Source organism: Chiroxiphia lanceolata, chromosome 17 (assembly GCF_009829145.1).
Source record: "Chiroxiphia lanceolata isolate bChiLan1 chromosome 17, bChiLan1.pri, whole genome shotgun sequence".
In the NCBI taxonomy this organism is placed as follows: Eukaryota; Metazoa; Chordata; class Aves; order Passeriformes; family Pipridae; genus Chiroxiphia; species Chiroxiphia lanceolata.
The window spans coordinates 4266611-4282093 of record NC_045653.1 but is presented as its reverse complement, the minus strand read 5'-3'; the positions used below and the strand labels follow the sequence as shown (position 1 = coordinate 4282093).

The following is a 15483-nucleotide window of genomic DNA, read 5'->3' as shown; positions in this document are numbered from 1 at the left end:
TTGCTTGTGATTTCATGAACCTGAATTTAGCCTTGGTCACAATCCTTCCTTCACGAGACTGAGAGCTGTGTGTTCTACTTCTGCAGACTTTTGTCCACCATAACAGAACCTACAGAGGGTGGTGCCTGTGAGCCACCATCTGCTGAGGAGACATCTCCACCTTCCCTGGGAACAGAAGAGAGTGATCCTGACAAAGCTGAGCATGGTGGAATCAAGAAGGTCTGTTTCAAAGTTTCTGAGGAGGACCAGGAAGACTCTGGACATGACACAATGAGCTACAGAGACTCCTACAGGTTAGTCTGAAGATTGTGCCACTTTTACCTTGCTAACAATGTGTTTCAAAGTTCTAATTCATGGATCCAACAAGCAGGTTGTTTTCTAGTCAGTCCATTATCTACTATTCACTTAGTAAAATATTCACTATCATTACATTTATTACCATGGTGACATAAACAGCAAAAAACCTCCCCCAAAACAATGCCAAAATACTAAAGCTTCTAGAAAACTGAATAAAATTAAATAAATAGGTCTAATGTAACTTTCCCTTTCTGTATCTTATGGCTAGAAACTACAGAAGCCCAGCAGAATTTGCAGACTGCTTGTTCTTATAATAGCTTCTGTTGTAAGGGGATGTTTCCATTTGGTTCTGCAACCAAATTTCCCAAAAATCTGAGACACAGAAACAGAAATGGACATTCAGTTTTTATTTTTAGTGGGCCTTTGAAACCACAAGTGCCAGTGTTTATTCAGGTGTCTCAAAATCTTGTTTTGGGGACATGATTGACTGCTGGTTCTCCAGGAATATTTGCTGCCAAAGGAGATCTCACACACTCCAAATCTGTCTTTTTTGGGAGGAAACATTTGGAAACTCAGCTGCAGAAGAAATGGAATAACAAGTTGTAGCCGTGTCTGACCACTGCAGTTTAACATCATTAACAGGCCAGTTTTACATTTGTAGTAAGGCCCTAGAGCTGGGAGGATCCCAGGGACCTGAATGAATTCTGGGTCTTTGAAAATTCCCTGCTGCAGTCCTGGTGCTTTACTTGCCCTTGTTGGGCACTGGTACCAATAACTATAGTTCCATCCATGCAGGGCTGCAGAACTGGCAGAAGGGGAACAGTTTCTGTTGGAAGGGGTCTCTGGAGCCCCCAAGGTCCCATCTCTTGCTCAGGACAGGGCCAACAAAATTGGTTGCTCGGGGTCTTGTCCAGTTCAGTATTGATTGTCTCAAAGGACAGCAAGTACAAAGTCAGTGAAGAATAAAACGAGCACATCAGTGCTGAAGTCTGGGACATCTGTTTGTTGTGTGAGATTTCAATCTGCACACGTGCTCTGAAGCTTTTGGAGTGAAATGTGCTGTATTTCTTTCACTGTTAATAGGAATCCCTGTTTAGTTTAAATTTCTGTAATTGAGGTTAATCTATTCTGGGTAACAAAGTGACAGCACAAACAGTCTCTGTGGGTTTGTCACTTGTTCCAAAATCCTACACATAAATGTAAGATGAGAAACATTATTCTGTCTTATCTTTATTAGACAGAGGCAGAGAATTAAGCATATATTACAGATAATAATTACTCAAGGGAGAATAAAATATGTTTTAGTGGGTTTTGATTTGAAAAATTATTGAGGAACTACAAAACCAAGCAAATTACAGATAAGAAAACACCTTGTTTGCATTAGTCATGCTGCTTTCACTGGGATCATTTGAAGTGTAATTCATAAGGGTTTGTACAGCAGAGCAGTTGCCATAAGTATTAATCTTCTTGACATAAAACAGATTTCTTTGATATTAGATTTAACAAAGGACCCCAATTAGGGTTCTTCCAGTTGCTCTTACATTTTTCTTTCATGTCAGTCTAAAACAAAATCAGAGGAAGAGACAATTTGAAGAATTCTGTAAGCTTTGTTTTGGGCTTGTACCATTAAAATCTCTGTGATTTCATTGGAAGGGGAGAGCCTGAGATCCATAGCCTTTTTGATTACTTTTATTAAGTTATAGTTAGTGGAAAGTGAACTTTAAAGAGAGGAGATTTAAAGAGAGTTTTCCAGATGTGCATAGCCAAGATGAAGCTGACTGTCATGACTCCTCTGCTTCCTGAGGCAGTTTTAGGATCTGCAGTGCCTGATTCTCCAATGGTAAAGATCCCTTAAATGTCCTCTCCCATCTCAGTATCTGTGCTACTGCAGCCTCTCAATATGCTGGATTTGGATGCTGTAATATCCTGAAAATTTGTAGCAAATGTTGAGTTAAAATCTCAATTATTTGTCCCCTACTTGATGCCCTCAGAGCAGGTTTTCTGGGGTGACCCAGCCGAGGGTGCCAGGGCCGTTTGCACTGTACAGAACCAGGGTGATACAGTGGGCATTCAGTGGGCACAACTAGGAAAAGCCAGCCTGGGGCAGTCCAGCCCCAGAGGCCTTGCTAAGGGCTGTTCTGCATGTCATTAGTGTGTCATTTGCATTTGTGGAACAGGATTAGGGGGGGGGGGGCAGTGCTAATGAAGCCAGAAGGCTGCTGTGTCAGGGGCTGGGTGTAGGGACAGCTTTTGTTCATCCCCTCTTTGCTTTTCTTTGCAGTGAATGTAACAGTAACCGGGACTCGGTGCTGTCCTACACCAGCGTGAGGAGCAACAGCTCTTACCTGGGCAGTGATGAGATGGGCTCAGGTGAGTGTGTGCAGGGGGACATCACCTGGGCAGGGCTGGGATGGGCTCAGGTGAGTGTGTGCAGGGGGATATCACCTGGGCAGGGATGAGATGGGCTCAGGTGAGTGTGTGCAGGGGGCACATCACCTGGGCAGGGCTGGGATGGGCTCAGGTGAGTGTGTGCAGGGGGATATCACCTGGGCAGGGATGAGATGGGCTCAGGTGAGTGTGTGCAGGGGGCACATCACCTGGGCAGGGCTGGGATGGGCTCAGGTGAGTGTGTGCAGGGGGACATCACCTGGGCAGGGATGAGATGGGCTCAGGTGAGTGTGTGCAGGGGGACATCACCTGGGCAGGGATGAGATGGGCTCAGGTGAGTGTGTGCAGGGGGATATCACCTGGGCAGGGCTGGGATGGGCTCAGGTGAGTGTGTGCAGGGGGACATCACCTGGGCAGGGATGATGGAATCAGGTGAGTGTGTGCAGGGGGACATCACCTGGGCAGGGATGATGGAATCAGGTGAGCGTGTGCACAGGGCACAGGAATCCTCCTCGTGCTGGACCCCTCAGCAGAGCTGATAAGTCTTTGCTGATTATAAGCACTTGCATATTTAAGTTGCAAGTGGGGTTTCTTCAAAACTAATAACAAGAACAGAAAGATAGAGGTTTGCCTTTTCCTAATAAACCACAGTAAATTTGGAACGTGGGAGAGGTATGAGACAGGGATAAGTTTCTTTAGTTGTTGGACACTTGCATTATATGAAAATAATGAGTATTTATCTCTAAGAGGTGGAGATAAAGCAGCAATCATTGTTCACCCACCATTGTGAAGGTGTGCCTGTGTCATCTGTGGCCTCATCACAGGTTATGTTTGAAAGTTAAAAGCTTTTCATCTCTCCTTTATTAGGTGATGAGCTTCCCAATGATATGAGGATTCCTTTAGACAAGCAAGACAAACTTCATGGCTGTCTGGAACACCTTTTTAACCAGGTGTGTAAAACGTTATTCTTACACAGAATTGCTTTCTCTTTATCAATGTCAATGCAAGAAACTGGAAGTACTAAATTGTGTTATGAAATCATATTTGGAGGAGGTCAAACTATCAAGATTTTGGGGTATTGTGTAAGCAAGTATATTACAGGACGGTTTGAGGAATCACTTTTGTCCACATTCCAGTTGCCTCATGTGATTTAAGCAAGGCTGACCTGCCTTATCTAAGGCATGAGACTAAGGGGAAAAACACTTACATGAAAAAAAAAAAGGTGAACAAACATCTGATAATTTGTAGGATGTAAATTGATCTCATTTGCAGGTTGCAGGAGGGTTCTCCCAAGTTTGGCCTGCAGATATCTTTTATAAATGTGTGACACTGGAGCATGGTTTGATATTCTCTTATCAGCATGAAGATCATCATTGTGCAAAATGCTGTATTAAATGAGGGAGGCTCTTGAGGCCAGTTCATGGCTACAAAGTCCTACTGCTATTTGGCAGTTGTTCCAAAATACAAACAGTGTAATGGTTTGGGGATTTCCCCACAAGAGCTCTGTTCAGATTTTCTTCTGCAAGTCTTACTTACACTGATGCATAACATTCCAATTGTAGGTTGATGCAATCAATGCACTTCTAAAAGGACCAGGAATAACTAAAGCCTTTGAAGAAACCAAGCACTTTCCAATGGACCACAGTTTGCAAGGTAAAGAAATAGGTTGATTGTATTTAGTAATGTGATTTCCAAGACCTGAGAGCTTACCATGGTTGCACACATGCTGTCTGGCCAGAGGGAGTTCCTTAGCTCTGCAGTCTGCCCAGTCATGCATTACTGGCAGGTACCACTGAAATTTTCTGACCACTGAAATTTTGCATCTTTAAGAGGTTGTTTTCATGTGAATTCCTCCTGAACACAAAGAACACTGTTTTGTTACATGCTGCTGAATCCTCACATCTCTTTCACAAGTCTCCAAATCCCCCCTTTGATGTGAACATATCTCAAAAGGTACAAGGTAGGGATAGGTCAGATACAAGGGGAATGAGTGCTCTGATAAGCTGAGGAGGGGCTGAATGCTGGAAATCCGAGGCACCAAAAGGTTCTGCCCGAGTTTGCTTAATGACTTACTCTGCTTTTCTTCAGATGGATAACTGCCAGAGTAAACTCATCCTCACATGACACTTATTTTGAAAACTGATTCCCATGGAGAGCAAACAGATGATACTGTGTTTTCTTTTTCCTCAGGGACCATGATGAGACTTTGGGTTTAGTGGTTTTGGGGCTCAGGATGTGGTTTCTTGTGTCCCTGTAATACACAGGACTTTATTTTCTGAACATTTACTGCATTTCCTTTCCCACTTGAAATCTGAAATGTTTCCTACTACTCCTGCTGTACCCCAGGTGCTGTAGTCACACTCCAACTCCTGACAGGTTCTGGTTTTCAGTTACAGTGGCAAGCTCTAGAACTAGAGAGGCATTCCTGCTTTTTTTTTCCTGACTCCAGGAATAACTCATGTGAAGTTCTGCTACATGAACTCATCTCTACAAACACATTCACATTTGTGTAGAGTGTTAGTCTTTCCATGCACTGTTGGAATGAAGTGCAGAAACAACAGACACTTCCCTTATTTTATTTTACTTAAACAGAGTCTCATTTATTAAAACTAGATTAATTAGCCTGAGAGAGTCTTTTATTTAACTGATGATTCCACTCTCGTCACACTGAGGAACAGACAAGCCCTGCTTACATTCAGCTGGAATCCTGCACCACAGTGTCTGTTTAATAGCTACCACAGACACCTTTTGGTGATGGATGGATGTTGGAATGCTCCCCTGTTCCTGTCTTGGAGCAGTTACTTGGCACAGTTTCTCTGTGTTTCTCTGCTTATGCATTTTATCCCCAACAATGGAATATTTGGCTTAGCTATGTAGCTAAGTCCTGGAGAGTAAATTTTCTACTCTATAATTAAATAATTAGCTTCCATCAGGTGAAAGAAAGCAGAATATTTTAGAACTTCTCGTCAGTATTATGGGATGTGACAGCTGCAGCCAAATAGTTGATGTAATTCTGCACAGCCAGAGACTCCAGAGCTACCTGACAACTGAAACAGAGAGGGGTTCTGTGTCTGAGGAGTGGGGCAGAGCTCCCTGCTCTGTGCAGGTCACACAGGCCCACAGTCCTGAAAGCAATGCAGGGAGACTGCTGCTACTGGGAGTATGGGAATAGTCTTTTCCCTCTGCGGTGGTTCTATTTAAGAACCTTCTTCAATTCACAATTACTGCTACTGATACTGTGTCTCTGCTTTCATCTGTATTTACATTATAACTCCTAATCCACTCAGCTATGGAGCATTTCCTTAAGGGCTAACACACTCCATGTTGTCTAGAATTTAAGCAGAAGGAAGAAACCACAGTTAGGTGCCGGAATAACATCCAAGCCAGCATTCAGGAAGATCCATGGAACCTTCCCGTGCGCATCAGGAACCTTGTGGAAATCATACAGAAACATGTGGAAGGTCTGTAAATAAGGAAAAGTTTGTTATTGGCTTCAGGGAGAAAAGGTCTTGGTCTAGTCAAGCCTAGCAGTTGATTTTATAATTTGATCTCAGTTTGTGGTAAGGCTGTCCTGGGCTCTAGAGAGGAGCAGGCAGAGCGTTATGGTTCGCAGAGTCCTGGTGCTGTATGGTGAAATTGCACCTGTGCAGCAGTTCCAAAGTGCTTCCCCCCCTTATTTTGTTTCATCAGCCCATTCAGATTGATATCAAACTGATCCATCTCCCTATGCTTTTAGAAAATGAAGAGAGAGGTGCTTGGTATATTCCAAACTGAAATGAATGCTAATCAGATGCTGCAACATCCTAACCTGTTGCAGTCTGGTTGAGCTGAAACAGGAGATGAAGCTGATGTTTACAGCCCAATGCAAAGCACTGGGCAGAAATCACCTCCTTAGGGATTCATCTACAAGTTTCATGGAAGTTAACACAGAGCATGTAGCCAGGAAAATTCTCTGCTTTACACCTTGGGTTTTTGAATCACGAAGGTGTCTGTGCGAGTGAGGACTCTCAGAGTAAAAAGACTGGGTGAGGGACTGGGGGAGTGGGGAGGCTGTTGACCAAACACACCTGCCTTGCATCATGTTGACCACAGCATTCCTTGTCTTCACTGTTTTAGATGGGAAGAATCAGCTGCTTTTGGCCTTGTTAAAATGCACAGGTAAGGGGGTTTCGTTTGTTGCAGAACAACAACAGGCATCAGAAGTCCCTAAGACAGTTTTATGTGCATTCATGTGCATACATGAGAATGTGATGTGTTGTTTCCTTAGCATTTAGGAGTTTTTGCCCTGGCATTTTATGCTGACATTTCTCCTGCTCTGCATCTAGGCCAGCCTTCCCACGGATCTGATGTCTCTTCTTCAGTTTACGTGATTTCAGTTCACTGGAGCCTGCTTGTGTTACCTGGCTGGTTGCTGTTGTTTCAGAAGCACTGTTTTTCTTTTTACTGTCTTCATTTTTCCCTTTGCACAACCCTCCTTCCCAGACAGCCTTTACTGCTTCCTGCTGTGATGAGAACACGCAGCAAAAATGAGATGTATTGCACAATTTTCTGTGAGACCGTGGACTCTGTCATCTTTCCAAGCAGAGCAGGCGTGTGGGGAGTTAGGATTGTCTATACTGAAATTACAGCCAGGAGCAGACAAAGACAGGGAGCTCCTAAATACACAGGGGACATCAGGAACCTGTTACCTTGCACCACCCCTTGTGCTTGCAGAGCAAGGGACAGGTCTTCCTGAGGAGCCAATGCACAGTCTTTTTGTAATTGCAGCATCTATTTGGTGTCCGTTTGCTTGAAAATGAGGTAATAAATAACTGAAATATGCTGTCACTGTCCAACTATGCCAGACTTGATTTCTCAGATTTTTGTAGAGTGAAGATGAGAGACTTGTATGGCTCTGAGTTACCTCTCAGCTCCTGCCAGGGCTGGTCCATGAGTCTGTCCAAAGCAGCCTGTGGATGGTCAGTCTAGTGACCATAAAGGCTATTTTTACTGGTGTCAGATATAATGTGTCCCCAAGTGCCTGTCTGTGTGCTCCGTCTCCTGCAGCATTTTCACGAACATCCTCTGGAAAGAAGGATTGTTACCCTTAAGCTGAGAACATGGCCCAGGGCCTGGAGTGTATTAGTCAGTCTGTTGTGTTCAGTGCTTGTAAAAATAATCCAGACTTTCAGAGCCTCTGGGTGATGTCTTCAGCCTCTTTCCCTGGGGAACTCTGCCTTGCCAGGGAGAGCCTGCTGGAGGAGCTGGGGGCTCCTGGGAAGTAGCTCTTCACTTATTCATGTGCCTCTTTGGCCTGCAATCCTCTTAAGTGTGACAAGGTTGCTTTGACCAGCATGTGGCTGCCTGGCAGGCACACTGGAAGCAAAGTTAACGCAGGGGAAATTCTCCCAGGAAACATAAACCAATTGGTACCATATGGATGGGCCCAGTTAATGCATTAAGCATATGGGAAGCCCACAAAATACAGATGGATGGAGGAAGATTAATCTGTAATAGACCAGGAGAGAAGTAAGGACAGAGACCTTTCAATAATTCTTTTGCTTCTGTAAACATAAAAGAAGGGAATCAGTCCAGATATGGCTGTATCTAAGGAGTTACAGCTCTTTCTAGTCAGAAGGAGCATGCAGATGGCAGAGAGAGGACTAAACAGTTTACTGGACTAGAAAATTTTGCAAGATGCACGTATGCCAGCTGTGCTGTCCTCATCTCCCCAGCCAGGTCACACAGCAAGGGGAGGTTATCTGTTCAGTTGGTGCAAAGCTGAGGCTGAATGTTGTGTGCACCCACACACAAACTGCTTTGTTGGCAGTGAGCTGAAAGACAAGTGTACTCATGACTTCTTTATGCTTCTCTCCCCTTCTGTGGCAGATACTGAGCTACAGCTGAGACGTGATTCCATCTTCTCTCAGTCTCTTGTGGCTGCTATTTGCACCTTTTCAGAGCAGTTACTGGCTGCTCTCAACTATCGATACAACAACAACGGGGAATACGAAGAGAGCAGCAGAGATGCCAGCAGGAAGTGGCTGGAGCAGATTGCAGCCACTGGAGTTCTACTGCACTACCAGTCCCTTCTCTCCCCCACTGTGGTAAGATGAAGAGTAGGGGCACCCTTGGGTCTGCTCACGCTTGCCTGTGTGATTCTGTGCCACTCACAGCACAGCTGGAGCCCCTTATTCTGGTGGCATGTTCAGCCTCTCACTACAGCAAACTCTGGGCATTCCTGCTGCTGGCAACCAAGTGCCCATATTCCTTATCCTGCCATTTTCATCTCCTCACAAATACCGGGCCCATGGTCACACCAGAACACCACAGGAACTGATCTGCCTTCACATTTGGAACAACTGCTGCATTTAGGGAGGTTTTAGGGCCCAGCTGTTGGTGACACGAGTGTCCCCTGCCATCCCCTGGCGAGGACAGGTGTCCCCAAACAGGCAAGAAATTTGGGAGGATTGCAGGAGTTGGGACAAATGGACAGTCCATCTCTCAGGTCTGTGGTGCTGGGGTGTGAGGCACCACAGCCACGTGTGTACTGTTCATCTGCACCTAACGAGCACATGAGCCACAGCTACAGGAGATCAGCTGCCATAACTGTAAAAATGCTAAGAAAAAAAGGAGCATAATAAAGACAAGTAGCTCTGACAGTATAGAAAATGGATTTTTTTTTTTTTTGACTGTGGAAATATTGTAGATTGTAACTGCTGTTTCTTTTCATTGCACGCAGTGTATCAATATTTATTTTGCAGTAGCTGATCAGCTGTTCTTCACATGTTTAGGTTATAGAGTAAAGCTTGGAGAAAGAGAGCCCTTCAAACATTCAGTCCTTAAACCTCTCATCTCTGTGAATCACATCAAATGACACCTAAGCAAGGGGTGGTTAAACTTGTACCAGTATGAGTTAAGGAGCTGTTAGTAATTCCCTGGCTGGGATGGAGCTTATGGAAAGCTCTGCACTCTGCTCTAGGTCTCTTCAACCAAAGCATGCCCATAACAACGACACCTTCCTGCCAGGTAATAACCTATTTGTGTGTGTTTCCTTGCTTTCCATGCAGAAGGAGGAGCACACCATGCTGGAAGACATCCAGGTCACTCTGGCTGAACTAGACAAAGTTGCCTTCTATTTCAAGCAGCTGGATGAAAGTCTTGTAGCAAGTGAGTATTCTCTGTTTCTTTAAAGCTCTTTTTTGGTTGTTGTATGTTTTATGGGCTAATATCCTCTAGGATTATGATCTAGGAGACCATGTCAGACCTGGAGAGCACCAGGCAGCTTCTCTGTTGGAGTCCCTCAGTTTGCACTGCAAACACAGAGCATAAAAAGCAGGACTGACAGGGTGGGATGGTGGTGCCTGTTCTGTGCTGTGTAGCTGTGGCTTGTGCCTTATCAGGGTGACTTTGTACCTGGAGAGGTGTCACAGATGATGAGCAGTTCCTGACAGATGTTTGTAACTCACCATGTTCCCTGTGGTGAATCCCCAGCTCTCCAGTGTCCAGTGTCCTACCCTGCCAGCTCTCTCTTCATGTTTACTGGTTGAGATGCCATGAAACAACACGAGATTTTAATTATTAACCACGTTTATTGTATTTGCATCAAACATCAGACGAAATCACACTAACTGATATCTTTTTAAGTGTAGTATGTCAGAGCCTGCATTCTCTCCATAAAGGCTCTCCCTTACTCATCTTATGGTGGAGATGGGAAATGTCATTAGGTAATCTAACAAACTCTCTTAGCAGTGGTTTCACAATTCCCCTGCTGTGGTAAAGCAGTAAGTGTTTTATCTTTATTTCTCCAGATACTCATGTCTTCTACCACATTGAAGGAAGTCGTCAGGCCTTGAAGGTTATCTTTTATCTTGACAGCTACTACTTCTCCAAACTGCCTGCTCGGTTTCAGAATGGGGGAAGCTTGAAACTGCACACGGTGCTCTTCACAAAAGGTGTCTATAAAAAGCTTTCTTGAGAAAAATAAGCTTAACTTATGGTTCTGAAAGGTTCCAAATAAAGAATGACCGTGAAGCTCTTCAAAAATGCAGCTGAGACCTACAGACACATTTAAGAAGCAGGTGCTTCTATTTTAGGAAGACCTGGGGAGTACTAGATAAGGCACAGTCATGAGAACAAGAGATGCCTGTTTGGGACTTTTTTATGCTTTCCTCTGATGGCCATAGAGACACTACTGGAATACATGGATGGTCTGATCTCGTGTGGGATCAGGAGGTGTGCCCAGGCTACAGGGAAGTGTTTTGCAAAGCAAACAGCATGACAGAATCATCTGGGCTGGAAATCGACTTGATAAGCAAATATTCCCACCAAAGTACAATACAGGACATTTCCTTCAGGGGGCCATTAATGGGGAATAGTTGCTGTTAGATAGAAGTGCTTTCTGTGAAGGTCACCTTTAGGATGTCACCACTGTACTCCCATATTGGGAAAGGCACTAAATTAGTGCAGTAACGGAATCAGCCTTGACACGATCAGTGACAAAGTCATCCGCTGAGTAATGAAGGAGATGGTACAGAGATAAATAAATGAATTAAAAAAACCACTAAGAACATAGGTTTAGTAAAATGTTTTCTTCTTCAGCTCTGGAGAGTACAGAGGGGCAATCACAACCAGCTGGTTCATCTCTGGAAGAACTCCCACAGCAAATTAATGGTATTTCACTTGAGAAAGTGCAGCAATACTACCGGAAACTCAGGTATGCTGTGCTTCTGCTTTGCCTTAAGAGACACGGAAAATTTCAGAGCACTCCTTCCTAAGGGCCTTAAAATTTAATGAAAAAGAGGTTCCATTCGTGATGGGGTTTTTGTACAAATAGGATTTTTGGAGATCCTCATTATGTGGTAAACTTGTTAATTTTCTTCCCATAATTAAGCTCGTTCAGGAGTGCACTGTACAGGATGAAATGCCCATCATATTTGACCTCAGCATTTTGTGCAGAACTAAAATTATTTTTTTAAAGGGAGATTGGGAATATTTTTTAGTACAGAGTCTGTAAATCACTGCCATCACAATGGTTCAATAAGAAGGCAGATCCTCAAGTACAAGATTTTTAGCATAGCTTGCTCAGCTGTTTTGTACAAGATAATACACACATATGTGCTTGAACTGGGACAACCAACTAATCTAGTCCTTGCTGACCTTTTTGCAGGACATTTTACCTAGAGAGATCAAACTTGCCCACTGATTCCAATACTACTGCAGTGAAGATTGACCAGGTATTGTTGCTGTGTTTATTTCTGCAATAAATTCTCTCACAGAAGTGTTATTTCAACATCTCTAAAATCCCAGCTGTGGGATACCTGTATGGCAGATCTGTACAAACCCAAACAGCATTTTAAAATGTTCCCTACCCTAAAGGGGTGAACTGCTCTGGAGTTTGGCTGCAGTTCTTCTGTTGAGAGGAAAATGTGCAGAACCAGCTTAGACACAGCCCCCCCCTAACTTGGCACTAAAGAGGCTCTGGGTGACCCTGCCTGCCCCTCACCAACACAGTAGCTGAGGCCAGACAGAACAGGCTCATTTTCCTCTCCCACAGATGCATGAAAATGAATAAATGTTCCATTTGCAAGTTACACTTTGTTCACAGTTAAACCAAGAGGAAAATGGTGCTGCCCAGCACCTCATGTACAGGCAGTCTGTCTAACAGGGCAGGGCACATGTGTGGATATCTGCAGGTAAGGCACGAAAATGCTGCTGCAGGGAACACAAAGCCAGAGACCACCCTTGTAGTTGCTTTGGAGAGGATGTGTGTGATTAGTGGGAACTGCAAAGAATTGCCCCGAGCCTAAGTAGTTGTATTTTGCCACTTCCAAAGTTCATGTATATTCTGTTTAGTTGTTCCTGTGTGGGAGTTACTCTCATGTAGAATATTGTGCTTAGATATAGGATAAAGGCTTGTAAATACAAGTGAAGGTGTAAATATGCCACTGACTGTGCTTGTGTTGCTTTGTTCAGCTCATTCGCCCTATCAATGCCATGGATGAGCTTTGCAGGCTGATGAAGTCTTTCATCACCACCAAAGCAGTGCAGTCAGGATGTTCCAGCAGTCCCACATCAGGAGCTGCCTTGCTGCCTGTGTCCTCTGAGCTCTGTTACCGCCTGGGAGCCTGTCAGATCACCATGTGTGGCACTGGCATGCAGAGGTGAGGGTTAAACCTAGGTCCTGCTGCTGTGGTGAGAACTTCTGTCCTTCCTAGAGATTTGATTCCATTCAAAGCAAAATAAGGTAAATTTTAAGGAAATGTCATAAGGACCTAAATCTACTAACATCTTTACTTTGGGGTAGGTTGTGACTATTAATACTTTTGTTAATAATTAGTATTGACACACAAAAGTTTTTGTGTTTCAGTGCAACAACCAATGCAACTGAGTGATCTGAGAGCACAGAACTTGCTGTCTTCAGTCACATACTGAACATGTAGGAGGTTACTCAGAAATAGTTTTAGAATCTTGGTGTGTGCACACGTTGATTTTTAAACACACTGTTCTTCCAGTGTCTCAAAAGTCAAGATTCATTTGTGAATCCCTTTAAATGAATCAATGCAGAAGAGCAGTGACACACAGCCTTGTAGTAATGATGCTGAGACTCCAACAGTTGCAGTATCTAAGTGTAACAAGACTGGAAATGTAGGACTGAGGTAATTTAATAGTTTTCTAGGTAAAAAAAACTAAGCAAGTGAAGATAAGTAACCAACTAGCAGAGCAGGTAAGTGTCCTGTACATCCATATATATATTTTTTCAAGCTGATCTGTGATCTCCTGTCTCTTGTTCCCTTGCTCAGGAGTACCCTGAGTGTGTCCCTGGAACAAGCTGCCATCCTGGCCCGCAGCCACGGCCTCCTGCCCAAGTGCATCATGCAGGCTACAGACATCATGAGGAAGCAAGTGAGTATTTGGCTGTGGCTGCTGCACCCACTGTCTTCATCCCAGGGACATCGTGGCACAAACACCAGGTTATTTTGGTGGGCACTGTGTTTTGTGCACTACAAACCCACATAGCCAAACTTATGAATTTATAACCTTACTAATGTCTGAATTGTTACACCCATGTTTGACAGGAACAAATGAACATTTGCATGTATAGCCATTACAGCAATTAAAATCTATGCCTCAGTGTACATTATTTAAAGTGTGTGCCTTGATGGATAGACTGTGCAGCATACTTAAGACAATTTCAGTACAGAAAAAAAACAAGTCTCAACCACAGTGTTAAATAGTAGATATTCCCTAGTGCTAGACAGCAGTGCTTGTAAAATGCTTTGGGACTAATTCCATCCTTTAAGTAAACACAGATGACTAATGTATCCACCCAATGGATTCCAAATCTTCTAGAAGTAGTTAATGGATTCTCAGATAGGAACCATACTCCCATTACAATATTTTCCCCTAAGGATCATCATTATCTATACTGTTAGTACCATAAATTCTCTGTTTCCACAGGGACCAAGGGTTGAAATCTCTGCCAAGAATCTGAAAGTGATGGACCAAATGCCACAGTGTGCACCTCGGTAGGTTATTATGTATTATGCATTTTCTCTGAGTGCTGGTTTTATGTTTCTGGAACAATTGTGGAGTTCCTGTTATGACCAGAGATGATCTTAGTAGCAATACTGGAGAAAATACTCCTTTCCCCCTGTACTAAACTAAGGGCACTGTAGATTAATCAGCTTTGCTGCTTGCAATCTGTAGATCATCAACTTCAAAGACCTTCTGCATTTTCTGAATCAAACATAGCTGATCTCTTTTGGACTGTTGCTGTGCATTGGCAAAGCTAGGGATTGACAGCCATGTGTGGAATGCTTAGAAAGAAAAACTCCTGAACAGCAAAGTCTGAGTGCAGATATGCAAAGATAATCCATAAACTGATACCATTGTGTGCTTACAAGAGCCTGATGGCTGAGTTCTGGCAGAGCAGCTTTGAGAGCAAGTGCTGCCAGTCAGAGGAACCCCACAGTAATGCAGCCCTAAGGAGGGTCTGTTGCACAGGTTCTGTATGGGTTTGTCTAGAAAGCAGCTTTGAAAAGCTCTGTACATTTGTGAATCCCACTGCACCTAAAGGGAGCTCGAGATGTTCACCTCTCTCTACAGGCAAAGAATACCTTTATTTTTAAGAAAAGTATCTCTGATCAATTTTTTCCAATTTCATCTCTCAGCAAAAGAATCTTCTTTAATAAACCATAACACAGCATTTCCCCTCAGTGGCAGTAACAAATCATCGTGGTTTAAACGACAATATATACAGAATCCATCTGTACAAATATGAGAGAACTTCTGATTTTGTTCATTAATGGCATTGTTTACATGAAGGCAAACCAGTAACTGCTATTTCAAAATGGAGTAAAATGATGGTGTTGACTCCTGGACCATGGCCCCAGTGCCATCCATCAGATTTTGGCAGGGAGGTTATTTTGCCTTATTAACAGCTGTATGTTACTTTGGTTCCATTTTTATGACCATAACAGCATGTTACATTCAAAAAGAAATAGCTTTACAAACAAAAGACGATTTGTTTGTGTTGAGTGTGTTCTTTTGAATACACTCCAAATCACAACCATAAATTCCAGGACTATTTACTGGGGTTATTTCAGGGCAATAAAGCTCAGATGTGTGTGTTCCTACTGGGTTCCATCATCATAATGGGAAATAAAACTGAGCACTAAGTTAAAAGGAGATCTGGGGAATTAATATTAACTCTCAGGATTGTATTACCTAACACTGAAGTTTGTCAAACTCTCTAATAGGATTCTTGAAAGAGAAGTTATAAAAGACTTGGTTTTATTCAGATGAAAAGAAATCAGC

The 15483-nt window shown here is 43.4% G+C and overlaps 1 protein-coding gene across 2 annotated transcripts in view; it reads left to right on the top strand.

The window, feature by feature from the left end:
• The window catches only part of PREX1 (phosphatidylinositol-3,4,5-trisphosphate dependent Rac exchange factor 1), a 146781-nt gene that overhangs the window by 124477 nt on the left and 6821 nt on the right, over positions 1 to 15483 (top strand). For both annotated transcript variants that reach the window (XM_032704963.1, XM_032704961.1), the window contains exons 26-39: positions 87 to 293; positions 2579 to 2667; positions 3553 to 3635; positions 4248 to 4338; positions 6018 to 6146; positions 6802 to 6843; positions 8554 to 8771; positions 9735 to 9834; positions 10476 to 10619; positions 11266 to 11380; positions 11834 to 11900; positions 12640 to 12827; positions 13467 to 13569; positions 14125 to 14192. In XM_032704963.1, coding sequence (XP_032560854.1) covers positions 87 to 293; positions 2579 to 2667; positions 3553 to 3635; positions 4248 to 4338; positions 6018 to 6146; positions 6802 to 6843; positions 8554 to 8771; positions 9735 to 9834; positions 10476 to 10619; positions 11266 to 11380; positions 11834 to 11900; positions 12640 to 12827; positions 13467 to 13569; positions 14125 to 14192 — 1644 coding nt within the window. The remainder of the gene's footprint in view (positions 1 to 86; positions 294 to 2578; positions 2668 to 3552; positions 3636 to 4247; positions 4339 to 6017; positions 6147 to 6801; positions 6844 to 8553; positions 8772 to 9734; positions 9835 to 10475; positions 10620 to 11265; positions 11381 to 11833; positions 11901 to 12639; positions 12828 to 13466; positions 13570 to 14124; positions 14193 to 15483) is intronic.